The sequence below is a fragment of the Solanum verrucosum genome, unplaced genomic scaffold (genome assembly GCF_900185275.1).
Source record: "Solanum verrucosum unplaced genomic scaffold, falcon-dt-bn FXZP01000307.1, whole genome shotgun sequence".
NCBI classification, from domain to species: domain Eukaryota; kingdom Viridiplantae; phylum Streptophyta; class Magnoliopsida; order Solanales; family Solanaceae; genus Solanum; species Solanum verrucosum.
In genome coordinates this window covers 743,165-758,920 of record NW_026020264.1, presented here as the reverse complement: position 1 = coordinate 758,920, position 15,756 = coordinate 743,165, and the positions used below count along the sequence as shown (strand labels likewise).

The 15,756-nt window shown below is 37.7% G+C and overlaps 2 protein-coding genes and 1 pseudogene across 6 annotated transcripts in view; all 3 read right to left on the bottom strand.

The window, feature by feature from the left end:
• Window positions 1–15,756, bottom strand: part of LOC125833707 (uncharacterized) — a 78,235-nt gene that overhangs the window by 57,590 nt on the left and 4,889 nt on the right. The gene's annotated exons all lie outside the window — the stretch shown is intronic.
• Window positions 1,836–2,398, bottom strand: LOC125833555 (uncharacterized). Its single transcript, XM_049512717.1, has one exon. The coding sequence runs from the start codon at window positions 2,184–2,186 to the stop codon at window positions 1,836–1,838; it is 351 nt and encodes a 116-aa protein (XP_049368674.1). The 5' UTR covers window positions 2,187–2,398.
• Window positions 3,952–14,215, bottom strand: LOC125833554 (uncharacterized; annotated as a pseudogene).

Genomic DNA, 15,756 nt, shown 5'->3' with positions numbered 1-15,756 from the left:
TTCCCTCTTCACTGCCTTCAGAAACTGGAACTTTCTCAGCAACCAAACATAAGCATCTTGAGTACACGAAACTTTCTGCAGAAACAAGGGTTAGACTCTCTGCTAATTTATGGTGAATCCTAAAGCATCGTTCAATAGTTGGATTTAGCTTAGAAATGAGTGCTTCTAGGTCCTTTAAGAATCTTACAACTTCCACAACTTTGAGATGAGACTTCTTGTTCACAACAGCATTATCATCCATGTTTGTTTCATTCATCTCAGTTGAGTAGATATCCAAAAGGAAAGTTGAGTGCTGTTCAGATCTATTATCACATGGTGCAGAATCCATTTCAGACAACGGAGATATAGCATAGGGAATGACACCCCAGCCTCTCAATGTCTCAAGTAACAAAACTCTGCAATTTCTTATTACAGCCTGGTATGCACAAAGATAATCATGAAATGAAGTAAAATCAGCACAGGATATAGAAAACTGCAATGTTCAACTTTGCGTTGCAAGGATAGATCAGGAAACACCGATGCCAAAACAAAAATTGGCATTGCCCTGCACAATCCATCCTCTCTTGGAGTGTTATGATTCTCATCTTTGATGATGTCAAAAAGTTCATCAAAGCATAATGATTCTAAATTAAGACATGAATCATCACTCACTAACTTCTCATTGGCAGAACATTTTCCCAAAGAATATGAGATAATTGGCTTTACCAATTGCAGCACTGAACTGAGAAATGACACATCACAATATGAAGACCTACACAAGGAAACAAGAACTTGCATCAAGGTTGGTACTTCTGGTACCAGTGCTTCCATGTGCTCAGCAACAATGGCTTCAAGCACACAAAAGACAATTGCTTTTGCATTCTTAGTAACAAAACCTTTTGCAAACCCAGTAGATCTTCTACAAAAAGGTTGGTTCTCTTCTCGAAAAAAAGGCCATGAACAAAAGTCAGAAAACCAACACAATAAATCTGGTACAATAGTAGAAGAAAAGGATCTTAATTGCAAAGCAACAGCCTCCAATAGAGATTCCCCAAAAACTTCAAACTCTTTTTGCAAATTGGGAAAGAACTGATTTATTTCTGGGTATATAACAGAAAAAGACTGATCTCCATTCTGTGGACTACGACTTTCACCCCCTTTCCTAGAACTTGAATTGCTACCAGATTCTTCAATTTTCTTGTCATCTTTCTGCTCCAGGTGACCTACTACAGCAAGCTCATCTGAAAATATAGACAGGAGATATGTCAACTGTGAAAGATCTGAGACAAGGAAGAGTTTCTCCTTCTGATACTGTTTAGCATTACGAGATATTGCCATCCAGCCAAGAAAACGGGCAAGAGGGAAAGTTGAAGATGAGAATGCAGGTATTTTCTGCAGCCAAGCTGAAGCAGGAACTAGATTAGCAAACCGAAAACCACTCCTGTAGTTAATTGAAAGCTCGGACCCTTCATCACAACCACTTGAAGCAATTATCAATCTCTTAAGAAGAATCCAGCGACGTCGAACTGCCTGCAGCTTCCACTCATTAAACTGGACAGTTCCTTCTTTTAATTGATAGTAAAAAGTTCTCAGCTGCTGGTTTAAGTGCTCAGCAGATTTTATGATTGTGTCAACAATGAGCACAGGAGGACAGTTCAATCTAGTTCCAGAGTGCAATAGAAACAGCAGAATTTGCAATAGTATCTCATGTGTCGGGTGCTCCTCCTTTTGCAGACGATGAATTAAAAAATCACATATAAGTGCTTGATTTTGACGAAGTAAGGTGATAGCATCTGCTGATTTTATATCTTGCTGAGATAAATCAAGTTTTTCATCATTCCCTTCAACATAGGGAGTCATACATTCCCCGTCTGAGTTCTGCTGATACTTCCTGTCAAGCTCAGCTGCTTCAAGCTTATTTCAAGAACAAATTTGTCTCTTTTCCTCTCAAGATCTGCTACAATTTTGAAGTCATTGTCCTCAAAAAGTTCTCGAAGAACAGAAACTTCATGGTTTTTACACGGCTTCTTAGTACTCAGTTTGTTCATAATAGGTGAACTGTCCCTGGAAGACAGCATAAAGAACGGATTAACATAACACTCTGCTGCTAAAAGCAAAGCATCTATAGCAGCATCATGACCCTCCGGAGTGATCTCACACTGAGAATGCAAGTCCAGAGCTAAACGCCTAAATTCAGAAGCTTTCATCTGACAATCTCGATAACTTACAAGCTGAAAGTAATGATCATGCAGATTAGAATACTCAACAGTATTATCAATAGCAGATAGCAAGCCATGGTCAAACTGATTGTGTGTGGACTTCTCAACAATTTGATTAATTTCCTTCTTGACATCATAACTCAAGTCTCTGCACTTTTTCTCCAGGCTCCCAGAGACTAGTGAGATTCTATTGAGCTCTGGGGGGGGGGGGGGGGGGGGGGGGGGGAAGAGAAGATTCACTTCCTCGGGGATGTCTCATTTTCCAGTCATATCAGAATCAACTTTTGCATCAGAATCCTCATGACTGCCAGATCTAGAAGAAGCTCCAGCATTGCGTAGGACAGAAGAAAGAGGTAAAACATTCAATAATTGTGGTCCTAGCAGCTCAACACTAGGAGATTGGCGAAGGTCGACATCAGAAGGAAGCTGCATGTGAGGTTCCAAAACTGAGAGAAATACACTGCATATTCATTGATTCAAGACAAATTCAGTGCAGTCAAGCTGTATGCATATCTTGGGAAAAAGCTTACTATCATATGCATATCTTAGGAAAAAACTTACTATAATATGCACTTAAGCACTAGTTACCAGATAACTCTTTCACTATGACACATAATACACCTTTATATATAGAATCAGCTCAATAAAATAGTAACTATTTCGTTTCACCAATTACGGCTAGCAAAACAGCCCAATCGGATTCGCCACAACAATCATTCCCATTAAAGTTCTTTTACCTGACAAAGCTTTTGCCCTTTTTTTTTTTGTTTCTCAAAGATGTACAGAAATCCTGTTTCCAAGATAATGAACAGTATATGGACTACCTTTGTCCAGGCCTTGACGCCAACAACTAAACAATCAATCATTTACAAATTATATAATAAGAATAGTCATAGGACAAAGAAAAGTAGTTCTTACTTGCTTAGCACCAGTCTTAAAAAACATTGAAAAGATGTTTAGCACCGAACCTATTTTCAATGTAGAATATCATTTTCCATCAGTACTAAAACCTGCTTTAATCAAGTACTTCATACAGGAAATCTGTCTTTCTGAGACGAATACAAGGTGAAAATTCCAAAGTAGATTGGCAGCAGAATTGAACAAGATGCAAGATATATTCAGAAAAAAACTGAAAAACTTTATTTCACATTTAGATAATTATGATCACTGGAATATATTCTATGCATTGTGTTTAGAACATCAGGATACCATCCAGATTGATGACATCTTACTCTTTACTGAGCATAGACTACCAAAGTGGCTTTTAAATTAAAGATATTCCTTTCGTAAAACTAGACACCCTTTCAAAGCACTAACTTACCTAGCTAACAAAATACCCTCCAAGTCTTGGTGTGCAATTCAGTGTTCTCTAAGACTCTCTTACAGAGGGTTAAGCCCTGAAGCTAGGTGCGAAATAAGTTGTGCAAAATAGATTGTGTGCCCGTTTGGATTGACTTATTTTAGGTGCTTTTAAGCCAAAATAGCTTTTTAGCAGTTTTGAAGTGTTTGGGTAAAGTTAAAAAGTGCTTATAAGCACTTATTTTAAAGCCAAAATAACAAAAATAAGCCGAAAGTCATAAGTTAGAAATCCTAACTTATGGCTTTTGGCTTATAAGTCATAAGCCGAAAGCCAATCCAAAAAGGCCCTGCTTCACTTCACTTAAGTAGCACTTGGCTGCACGCACTAAGATGCTAAGGCATGCATTGTTACCCATGAGCTCTGTAAAAGATTCACATATTGGCCATATAAGGGATGGATGATCTCTTTAATATGTCTTGGGCAATCCTCACCTCTTGAGCTAGCTTTTGAGGTTGAGTTAGGCCCAAGATCCATTTCTTTACAAGCTGTCCTGAAGAGAGCCACATTGTCCAATAAGTACCTCGCTTAGTTATAACTTTTGTGTTCTTTTATCTGCATCATTGTGGTTTGGGTTTATGGTCATTATAATTAACTACATATATTTTTTTTTAATCTTTTCCTTCAGTTAGGCCTTTCTTCATTGAAGCCCATGTTTTTCTATCTTTTCTTTCAATGGACCCATAAGGTGACATCTAACTCAGCAATCTGAATCTGCATCTCCAGAGGTATAGGTTCCTCATTGGCCATTGTTGTTCTTGATCAATTGGAAAAAGCCTGCAATCAGTTTTTGGGTTGGATTGTTTCGTATGTATATAGATAGATAGCTTAGTTGACCATCACCATATTGCAATTTCGCAACTTTCAAAAGCTGGCATTACATAAAACAGGATACAAAAGCAATTAATGGCACTGTTACATCAATTAACTGATACAAGCCCCAAAAAGGAAGTAAAGTATTTAAACATGCTAAAAAAATCAGTCATAAAATCAAAACAGTATAGAATCAAGAGGGGCTAAGTTCTGAATTATAAAACAGGACATAGAATGAAGTAGTTCCCACAAAGAAACTCAATGTTTCAAGAAAGACTTGTGCATCCTTCTATTAACTTGGAACAACTGATCCGTGCCTCCACTCAGCTTCCAGAGAGGGAAGGACAGCAGGCTTGAGTACAGCTGTGTGAATCACATTTAACGCAATAGCACAATTTCTCTTGATTTTCAAGGACAACTGAAGAAACGTTCCCAAAGGCTATAATGCTCTGTGCAGGGGTTATTGCAGGATCGAGATACGGTTCTAGCATCTCAACAAGAAAAAGCACTTGGTGCTTAGCATCCTGAAATGATGAAGTTCCCAAATTTAAAAGTTTAAAGGTATTAAATCGAACAGCTAAAGAGCAATTGTAAGATTCCCTGAATAATACAACAACTACCCCTCAGACCCAAACAAGTTGTGGTCGACTATATGAATCCTCATTTCTTCATTTAAGCTCATATCTTATCATCATTATAATATAATTCCCTGAATAATAATTGACAAAAATTTCAGTCAAAAGATTACTTTATATTTGACCAAAATATCATCCATAACCTCAGATAAAGCTAAGACAATATATTTAAGGGCTGCACGTGCACGAGCAAATGAGTGGTGGGCGCCCTGATACACATTTGTCCAAAGGAAAGTATTAATTAAAGCGTATATAGTGAAAATGGGCTCCCAATAGCAAGAATATGGTCAGATAATGGCACCAACAGTAAGAAATTATCTTTGCTAAATATGAAATATCCAATTGTTATAGCACAAGAAAAGATAACTGAATCATGACCTGGAGGACTGCCTAGAGGTACTATTATGGTACTACTGTCATATATCGCAATGACTTCTCTGTATTAGGTTGGTGATTAGTATCAGCATTATCAATTAGATATGCTTTTTATGTACAAGGATTTCAAAGATGTAGAGCATCCAGCCGTAAACTACTGCAGTCAAAGGCATCCACCCAGCACGTTTATTAGAACAATGTTGACTGTCTCCTTCAAACTCAAGGATACAGTAGATGATACTGTAGAACAGATCCTGTTCAAGTAAGGTCGTTCGATGATGTTGACTACCATGCTTCATATCTTTTACCAAGAAACATTGTCTTCAAATATCTGTACTATGAGATCCTACAGAATTTGCAACCTTATCTGGCAGTTGCACTCATCAATGAAACATTCATCTTCCTAGTTGCAAATTTCCACTAAATCTACTTTTCTAGGCCTTCACAAAGAGATGAGAAATTACATAGGAATTTTGTTGCTGCATTAGGTACTGCACCAATATTCTCTCCATCATTCCTTGGGTTATAAAATGTTTAAAAAGGTTCATTGTACACAAGCAAGTGTTTACTGGTCAATCAGATAAGCACAGAAAGCTAACTATAGTAAAATGAAAGAAACATAAAAACACACACCTGGATTACAGGCAAAAGGTCCTCCAAAAGCTCAAGTGCTAAGTCAATCTGTATTAAAAGAAATCTAAGAAGAAAATTTTCACAAGCAAGGTTGCAAGGTAAAACGTAAATTCTACTACAGCCTACACAGCAGAGTAAGAAGAAAGTATTGAATAACCTTGGCTATCACTTGAGGCATCCATGGAGCCAATACACCAGAGCAAAGATCAATGAGCACACATGCAGCCCTCCCCTGCCAGTATGTGTCAAATAGAGTTTAGTAAAGAGAAACAAACTTCAGAACAAGAAAAAACAGAACTAGATACTACTGTAATTTTTATTTTTTTTCAATTCATTTGTAACATCGTCTTGGATTGTATCATTCTTTCCTAGCTCTATATTTAATTAAATAACTGCGTAGGGACCATGTTGAGAATGGTAACCAAAGTCCAAACAGAAAAGCAGAAAACAGGCTCATCTTCCCAGATAAAATTCACAGGTAATGAAGCAAAGGAAAAATACACTTGGTTGATCTTGCCAGATAAAGATTCAATGGATAACAAACCAAAGGCTGAGAAAGACAAATGAAAAATGTTCAGCATTAACCAAAGTGCAGATGTTGTGTTGACAGAACAGAACCTAAAACGAAGTGGGAAAACCTACATTTGATGGTGAAAATGATGATAGGTAACCTGCACAAGCACGAAGCAGAGGACGATAAACTGATGAAGACGAAGTCCCAACAATCTGCACAATAGCAACCGTAATGACACACTGATTCTAGATTAAAAAAACACCAAACCAAAAGTTATGACAAGATCATAGAACTACCTGGGACAGAGCTTTCTGTACAAAAGGTTGTTTCCACAGAGACAAATCTTCATCAATTGGGTCACTACTGTTGATACTAGGACGAACTGCTTCAGGTCATAGAAAAGCAAGAGAAAATAAGAAAAGGAAAAAGAATAAATAATAAATAATTTAACTTGTAATGGAATAGGTGGGTGAGAGACATATCTTATACCCAACCAATGAGAGACTGACTCAAAAGTAACAGTCACTAGAATTTCATCAGAAAGTTTGTGTGGTAACATTAGCTGGAAGAATGATCAGAATACTGGCCAAAAGAGAGGTACTGCCAAAACAGTAACAAAACAAGACACAGTGTTGCCAAAACGGTCACCAGAAAGAGGAGCGGTTATGCGGAACAATCAACAGAAAGATATCGGAAACAATCACTGGAAAGAGGAGTTGTGCCGCCAGAGCAATTACCAAAGAAGGCAAGAGTAATAAGACTACGAAATAAAGAAAACTTAGGTCGGTCAAACAGCATAAGTCTGAGTACTAGTAGGCGGAAGCCATTTAAATCTCTACCAAGATCATAAGAGACTCTAATATCGAGTGAAAATAAGAGAAGGAAAAATAATGAATGTAAAAGATGATGATAATGGAATACAAGATACAATAAATATACATTTAGCTGACAACGGCCTAATTGAGTGTTAACTCTGACAGTCTAACTCAATAATACGTTTATATTCCTGATAGTAAGAATAATGAATGCTCTTCCGTTACTAAAATACTCAAAGAAGATTCAATATTCAATGGTAAAGCCATCTAACTAAAAGACAGTCCTGACAGAGAGGAAAAAGAACTCTCCACAAAACCCTAAGATCTCAAATTGATATGCACTTCAGGTATAAAACATGTCAGTTTTTTCTTTTTTATAATGATAAAGGGCAAAAGATAATCAATGTTGAGCAAATATTAAATCAACGATGCAGACTATCAAGCTATGATCAAGTAATTATGGAACCGCAAAAGCGGTATACCTGGAAGCAATGCTTGAACTAGGGGCAATGCCAACCAAAAATCAGAAGCATTATCTGCCAACTTGCTGCAGAGCAGGGGCTGTTAAAAATGAAATGTTGAATGTCAAAAGAAGCATCAAATATTATTACACATGAATACGGTGGTTTATCTGTAGCAGAAAGCTTTGGTTGTGATTGACCTGGGATATACAAGCATACAGAACATGTAAAATCCCTTCTTCCACTAGGTCAATATCTAAGACATTACTGAAAATGGAGTCCCATGTATATTCTGGTATCTTAAATTCATCTCCAAATAAATCTGAGTACTCAGCAAAAGGAGGGGTGGAAGGGTCAGATTGTGATCCTTCATCAGGCACCGAAGTTGTAATTTCACTACAAGAATGTGAAGCTTCTGGCGGCTTTATAGGCTCAAGAAACTTCCACAGAATCCAAGAGGCCTAGATATAAGACAAGAACTGAAATTAATATAAAAGCAAAGGTTACTTTTATTCTCAAGAAACTTCAAATCACACAGTTTTGAACTCTCAACATTTTAGAAACAAAAAATGGGCACAAGTAAATATTTGTATCTAGTTAAATCTTGCTTTATTTTTATTCTGTTACGTCTTCTAATTACTCAGAGGAAAAAGCGAAAGACAAGCTTTTTTTAATAGGGAGAAAGAGTAAGTGTATTACCACTCTGCAAATATTTCCCAGGTTAGAATCCTTGTAAGCTTTCCTCAGTAAAATGAAGATGGCATCTGGACGAAAAGCTAAGTAACAAGATGTAGGAAAAATCAGGGTAGACATGTTGCGTGATCTCCTAGGCTGCCATGATAAAAACATACAATTAGCCAGCAGCCATGCCATATAATTAAGAAACGTAACCACCTTAGTGACAAGTGTGCCTAAATCCTTCTACATGGCAGTAACACTTTCTTTCCACAATGAGCCAAAAAAGTAATAGATGAAATAATAGAGAACATTTAAAGATCCTCGTCAACCCAAAAAACATGCAAGAAAATATATGAAATAAAGCATAAAATAAATTCCTAAGCAGAGCCTGCAGAATCACAAACGCTGGCAAAGCTCTTTTCTAAATAGAGGTTAAGAAGTTCAGAAATAAAAATAAAAAATGACTCATAAAAATAAGATTGACCCGCGCATGATACAAAGTTGCAACCCTGTATACATCAAGTGTTGAACCAGAAAGTGGAGTAAGCATAAATACGAAGGAAAACCTCCCCAAACTCCAAAGGATGCAATACGTCTAGATTAGGTCAAACTTCCCCCTCCCACATGTATAAGAGGCATTTGCACGTACAGGAAATAAACATATATAAGGGCCATCGATACAGTATACACATATACACTAGATAGGAAAGGTGAATCATGTCAGAATTTTGGGGCCATCCAAATCTCTTCTGCCGTTCTACATAACTGCCATTGACTTAATTAAGACCACAAATTTCAAAAGTCTTCTTTTGTTTCTCAAATTCAATCCACAGTCAATCACCATCACAGAATCTGGAAGGGAATACTATTTTTCCTTTCAGAGGAGACAGTTGTTAGTTTTTATGAGGTAAAAATTCACAAACTGAATGACAAGAAAAGCAGAGGAGCAGTACCCTATGCGTACCTCAAAATTCGATGATACAGTCAAAGCTATTACAGGTTAACTGTTTCTTGAAGCTTCAGATTCCGAAACATTGCCTACTGACCTGGCTGTTTCCCTGCTTAAGCAGGAAAATAATAGTGAACGAATAAATTTTTTGAGAGAAGGTTAACTAATAGTGAACGAATAAATTTGTACTCGAGGAATGAAGCATGTACAATACTCACATCTAATACAAGAGAAATGAATATTCTTTAACTGGAATCAAGGTTGGGAACCATCTCGAAGAGGCTCAATAATAAAATTACCAACAGCCGATGGTACCCGAAAGATGTGGGTAATCCACAATAAGAGAATTTTACCCAAATGAATAAGTGATCCCCTTTTAATGATTAGTAACAGCAATATAGAAGTTACACAGGGTTCATAAGTTAACTTCACACAAGATAATATCTATAGAAGGGGTCGGCGAGGTTAAGGCATCATTCACATGCTTCTGTCACAAAATGACTTTATATCAGTTTTATTCTCCATTTTATTTTATTTTTGAAAGTGGTAAAATTGTTTTTCTCAGCATCAAGGGTATGCTGGCTATCTCCAAAAAGAGTAGCAATTACAGACTTCCTATCAAATCTATAATCTGATCTATATATTCTATACAAAGTTTTTACACCAAAAAGTAAAGATACAAATACAGTTCCATTTAATCTGTCTATGGAATTGGATTTATCTTCAAAACATCTTCCATTTATTCCCCCTCCCCCCCCCCCCCCCCCATATTGACCACCACATACATGATGGTATTAACCTTATCTCTTTGGGCTTTAACTGTCTCCCCCTCCTAATCCAATACCTCAAGAGATCAGATGTATGTTCCGGCATTGTCCAGCTCATGCTTGTAATATTGATGAACAGATTCCATAGTTGAGCAGTGAACTTGCAGTGTAAAAAAAGGTGCTTATTTGTTTCCCCTGTCATGTTACAGGGGAAACACCTAGGAACCAATTGCCTGCCCTTCTTCTGTAGGACTTCTTGTGTTAGGCATGCTCTCTTTATCACCAGCCCAGTGAAACACTTCACTTTTCTTGGGATGTCACTCTTCCAGAAATAGTTCCAATGATATTTTGACCCCAGCCAGCACCTGCAAGCCTCTTTTGTATGCATTACTGACTGAAAAAACTCCATCCAATGCTATGCTTCCACAAGACATTGTATGTGATTGTTGTTATTATGTTCACTCCACCTAGTTTTCCTAGTAAAGCTGCCACCCTCTAGACCTACCAGTCATTTAATAATCTTCTAAATGATATTGTTTCATCCCTGTTCTGTCAAGCAATCACACACTCTAGCATCAAGATTTTCACAAATTAGGAATAGGTTTGGGAAAAGGTCTCTGAGAGAGGTTGATCTATACAGCCATCCTTCCAAAATCTAGTTTAGTTACCATTCCCACCTTGATAATATATTCTCTTCCATCTGTGGCCACAAGTTTCTGATTGTTCTCCACACACACACCATATGGTTCAGTGGCATTTTCTATACACCAGGGACTCAGCTCACCATATTTTGCTATTATAACCTCCTTCCAAGAAGCTACCCCCTTCCCCAGTGTATCTCCACAGCCACTTCATCGGCAGGCTCTCATTTTGTAATCACAGTCAGGTTTCTGATCTCCAGACCCCTTTGCCTTTGCTGAGAATTACAAATCTTCCAATTCATCAAGTTGTAACCTTTCCCTTCCTTATTTCCTTGTCATAAGAAATACCTCCTAAGTTTGTCCCATTTTTTTCACCACTTCTGTTGGGATTGGGAATAAGGACATCACATAAGTAAGCAGAGAAATGTAGTACAAAATTGATGAGGATCAATCTTCCACCTAGAGACAGGTATTGTACCTTCCATCTAGTTAGCTTCTTTTCAGTTTTCTGTAGAATACCATTCCATATTTCCATTGCCTTATGTTTGTTTGCCAAAGGCATGCCCAAGTAGGTGGTAGGAATTTGATAAACTCTGCATCCCAATATGCCTACCAGTTCCTGAATCTGGGGAAACCTTATTTAAAGGGAAACGACTGTCTTTCCCCAATTTACTCTCAGCCCTGAAACAGCTTCAAACAAAAGCAGGATAACTCTTAACTAAGCTAATATGTTCTACTATAGTCTCACATAAGATGATAGTGTCATCTACACAAAGCATGTGATCGACTTCTTTTTCTTCCCCCAACTCTTTCTCCAGCGAAAACCTCTGATCCACCTTATTTGTGATGCAATCCTCATCATACTGTCAAAACATTACATTGCCAAGATGAACAGAAAAGTGGAGAGAGGATCACCCAGTCTCAACCCCCTTTCTGATGCAAAAAAAGAAAACCACGAGTTCTCCTAACCTGACTTGTTTTTATACAGAACTCAATCCACTTCAACCATCTACTACAAAATCTCATCTGACTGAGAGTGTTCCGAAGGAAGGGCCAATTCACATGGTCATAAACTCTCTGACCATCCAGTTTGCACAATATGACAGGAGTTCCCCCTTCCAATCTTGAGTCTATGCATTCGCTGACTAGGAGTGTTGCATCCATGATTTGGCTTGCCTTTACAAATGTCATTTGATGCTTTTTGATCAATTTATTCACAACATTTTTAACCTTTCTGCCATCAGTCCAGTAATGATCTTGTAAACTCCCCCTACCAAGTTGATTGGTCTGAAGTTCTTCAATTCTGAAGCTTCTGGCTTCTTTGGGATAAAGGCAATAAAAGTTGCATTGCAGTTCTTCTAAGAAGCCTGGTTGAAGTGAATAAACTAAATAGTATTAATGACATCTCTCTGCCAGAATAAAGTAAATTAAGGCACTGAATCTTAATCTTCTGGCTGCTGCTCTTTTTGCATTTGAAAACATCTGGGATTTCTTTCCTTCGAGAGTGTCCACCCCACACAAGTTGGGATGTAACTCCTTTAACTTTACTTTTAGCATTTTCAGCTTCTCAGCCAAAATGTAACCTGGTCTGCCATTCACACAAAAAGAATCCCACCATTCTTTTACTTTCTCTTTAAAACCCTCCACTTCTAACCACCGTGTTTCAAATTTAGAGTAGGACTTCTTCCACTCTTCAGAATAACAGGATTGTGGTCAGAAGCTATTCTGGGAAGACAACTCTGTTTGATGAGAGTAAAATCCCCCCCCACCCCTCCCCCCCCCCCCCCCCCACACACTCTGCACAGTGGAAAATATGTCAATCCTAGAAGCACAAAGATTTCATTGTCACTGTGCAGAAGATAGCTAATAATCAAGTAACATCTTTGATAAAATCCAATACAGACAAAATTGTGGACCTATTAGAGAAATACCTGGTACAAGAAATCAGGGATACCAACCTTTCCTTCACTATTTGAAGAATTGGGTAAAGGGGACCAGCAAGCATTGCAAGAAAACGTGTAGCATATTCTGCAGCATCTGAAAAGCTGTTAAGATCAGCCTGCATGAATATAACAGAATTCTCAACAGAACCACGTAATCCCCCAAAACAGCACTACCAGCTCGCCCATTTCATGTTTCAGAATAACAAAGATACTCTTATTTCTACACTTCAATTCAAAGAAATACCTCTAGTTGGGGAAGGAACACTCCCAGCCGGTTTGTGATATCTTGAAGCAGCTATAAAACCATAGATTAGACAAGAGCTGAAAGATTTACAAACACGCTTGCATACATCTAAAACAAGCAATATATCACTGCTTATTAAGACAGCAATCCAATAAGTTTCATCCTTAACAAAAAGGAAAAGACTTAAAGGAATGATGTGCCACAGCACATTTATCTGACCATGACAACGTAGAAGGCTCACATATGCATCTTACAATTAATGTGTGCAACAGAAGTTCAGCAGTAGCAGTATCTTCTACCTGAAGATACATATCATTATCGTCCTGCTTGCATGATATTATGTGGGGTAGCAAGTAGTTGACGATCGGTTGAAACTCTGGTTCAAGACCAGCAACTGAAATACCAATCAACTGCACAGCAGAAAAGAGGGAATAAGTGATGACATTAGAATTCCGAACTTAACTAGTACCAGCAAACAACCAACAAATTAGGAAAAAAATCAAGAAAGCAGAAGTTGAGCCCAGCTCTTTGCAACAATATCTTAGTTTCCATTGTTTCTTTGTGCCGCATCTAAGGTGGACAGTAGAATGGATTATAAAGTGATATTTATCTTTTTCTTCTACCTGATTCTATCGAAGCTATAAATGTAATCTGTGTCTGACCTAGTTGAAGAAAGGATAGCAGAGCTACTAATGAAAGAAAACAAAGAAATGGAACTTTGAATAAAGTTCAGATAGCTGGGGGTACGATTTCCATAATAGAGTCAAAATAAATTGTTCATAAATAGCAGCCCAATTTGTTCTTTTCTTCTATTTCCTTATGAGTTTCCCTTTTTCTCAATCAGCTCTTTGTTGGAGCACAAATGAGCATATCCTTCCTTAACAGTGAAAGCTCCATCCATAGAATCCCCACCACCATCCCCAGAGAAAGCTATCTTTAATTTGAGGGTTAACAGCAACCCCAGCCAGTTAGCAGATATATCCCAGTAGTTCAAGTCATCTTCCAACCTTGAAAGTTTCTTCTGAAGAGCAGGTCCCAAGTGTACTGATGCCAATTCTGAAACAGGAGAGTTTTGAGGGTGTAACGATGAATTTTGTACAATTAAGGAGGTCTCTAATCCCTTATCTACTTTTGGTGCACCCATAAGGTCCCTTGTAGTGTAGAAAATCAGATGTTTTTCATACAAAACCATCTTCTTTTGTAAATTTTCTACCTTTTGGTATACCTCTTGACTCTTGTATACAGGCTCTGCCTTTATGTTTTTAAAGAAATTATTTTCCATATATAAAAATAAGACTCTTGATTGCTAGCCATTTTGTATAAGTTTGAAAATTCATGTTTCAAAGCCACAGGGCCCAGCCACTTGTCCTTCCAAAAAAAAAACTTTAGCCATTCCCCAACCTGATTTTGAGTTGAGCTATAAGTCCCACAAAGTTTTGAAATATGCTTCCAAGGACCTGTCCCATGAGGTGAGTTTCTTTGCTTTGAACACAAGTTATTCTTCTCCCTCTATTTTGCAGTTACTACATCTTTCCACAGCTTTGTATTCTCCATATTGTATCACTAGTGTCATTTCATTAGCATGTTCTTGTTTCTTTGGCAAGTGAAAAAAAGGGACATGAAGTATGTTTGGAATACTGTCCAACACACTATTTATCAATATTGACCTGACCCCCAAAAGAAAGGTATTGTATCTGTCAGGAAGATAATCAATTACTCCTTTCCAAATTACATGAGACTTTTATTTTGCACCATAAGGTAGGTCAAGATATGAAGTATGGAAGGATACCACATTACAGCACATCAACCCAGCAAACTCAAATTTAGGGACTGCATTTACTGGTGAAAAAAAGGTTTTCAGCATGTTCATGAGCAATCCTAAAATAGCTTCAAAGATAATTTCAGTGAGGTTCATGTACATTACTTGGGATCTTTCAGATCCATAGAAAATAAGAGTGTCATCTGTATATAGCAAATGACATACAGTTATAGAGTTCCCACTTCCTTTTTCCCACCTTAAAACTCTCCCGTCAGTGAAATTGAGTTGCTTTATGAAGAATTTTATTGAGACCTTCCATAGCTAAAATAAAAAGGAACGGGAGATCTCCCTGCCTGAGACCTTTCTGGGGAAAGAAAAAACTAGTTGGTCCTCCATTAATCAAAATTCAGTACTTAACAGTGGCGATACAGAACTTGATCCACCTAATCCAGACTTCCCCAAACCCCATTCTTCTGCACATTGCTAAAAGATATGACCTTACTGGTCAGAGGCTTTCTCGATGTCAAGCTTGAAAATAAGGCCAGGCTGTCCAGATTTCAACTTCCAACCACTTCAATGCCCATTCTGGAAGTGGTTATGGAGAGATGGAGTTTAGGAGGGCATAATGGAAACCCTAAATATGTGACAAATTTTGATTCGATAAAAGGGGTGACTGATTTGATTCCACAGAACCAATTTATGGAGGATTATTATGAAGTTCCTGGGTTAGTTTCCCCAATTATCAAGTTCAACGTGAACAACAGGACTCCTTTTTGGGATCACTAGAGGTGTGAAAAGATTGTTTTGAAAGTAATGCTTACTAGCTTTCTATTTCTTATGACCGATAATTCCATTTGCGTCTATGTGCCAAACCCTTAACACCAACTGCTGCTAAACCCTTCTTCACTTAAATACCAGGCTTAGTTGGCATAGTTTAGAGCACAAACTTGTGACCTAAATCGTAAGTCCTCCAC

Coding starts and splice junctions, on each gene's coding strand:
- LOC125833555 (XM_049512717.1), bottom strand. CDS start 2,186: ATGAAAGCTTCTGAATTTAGGCGTTTAGCTCTGGACTTGCATTCTCAG.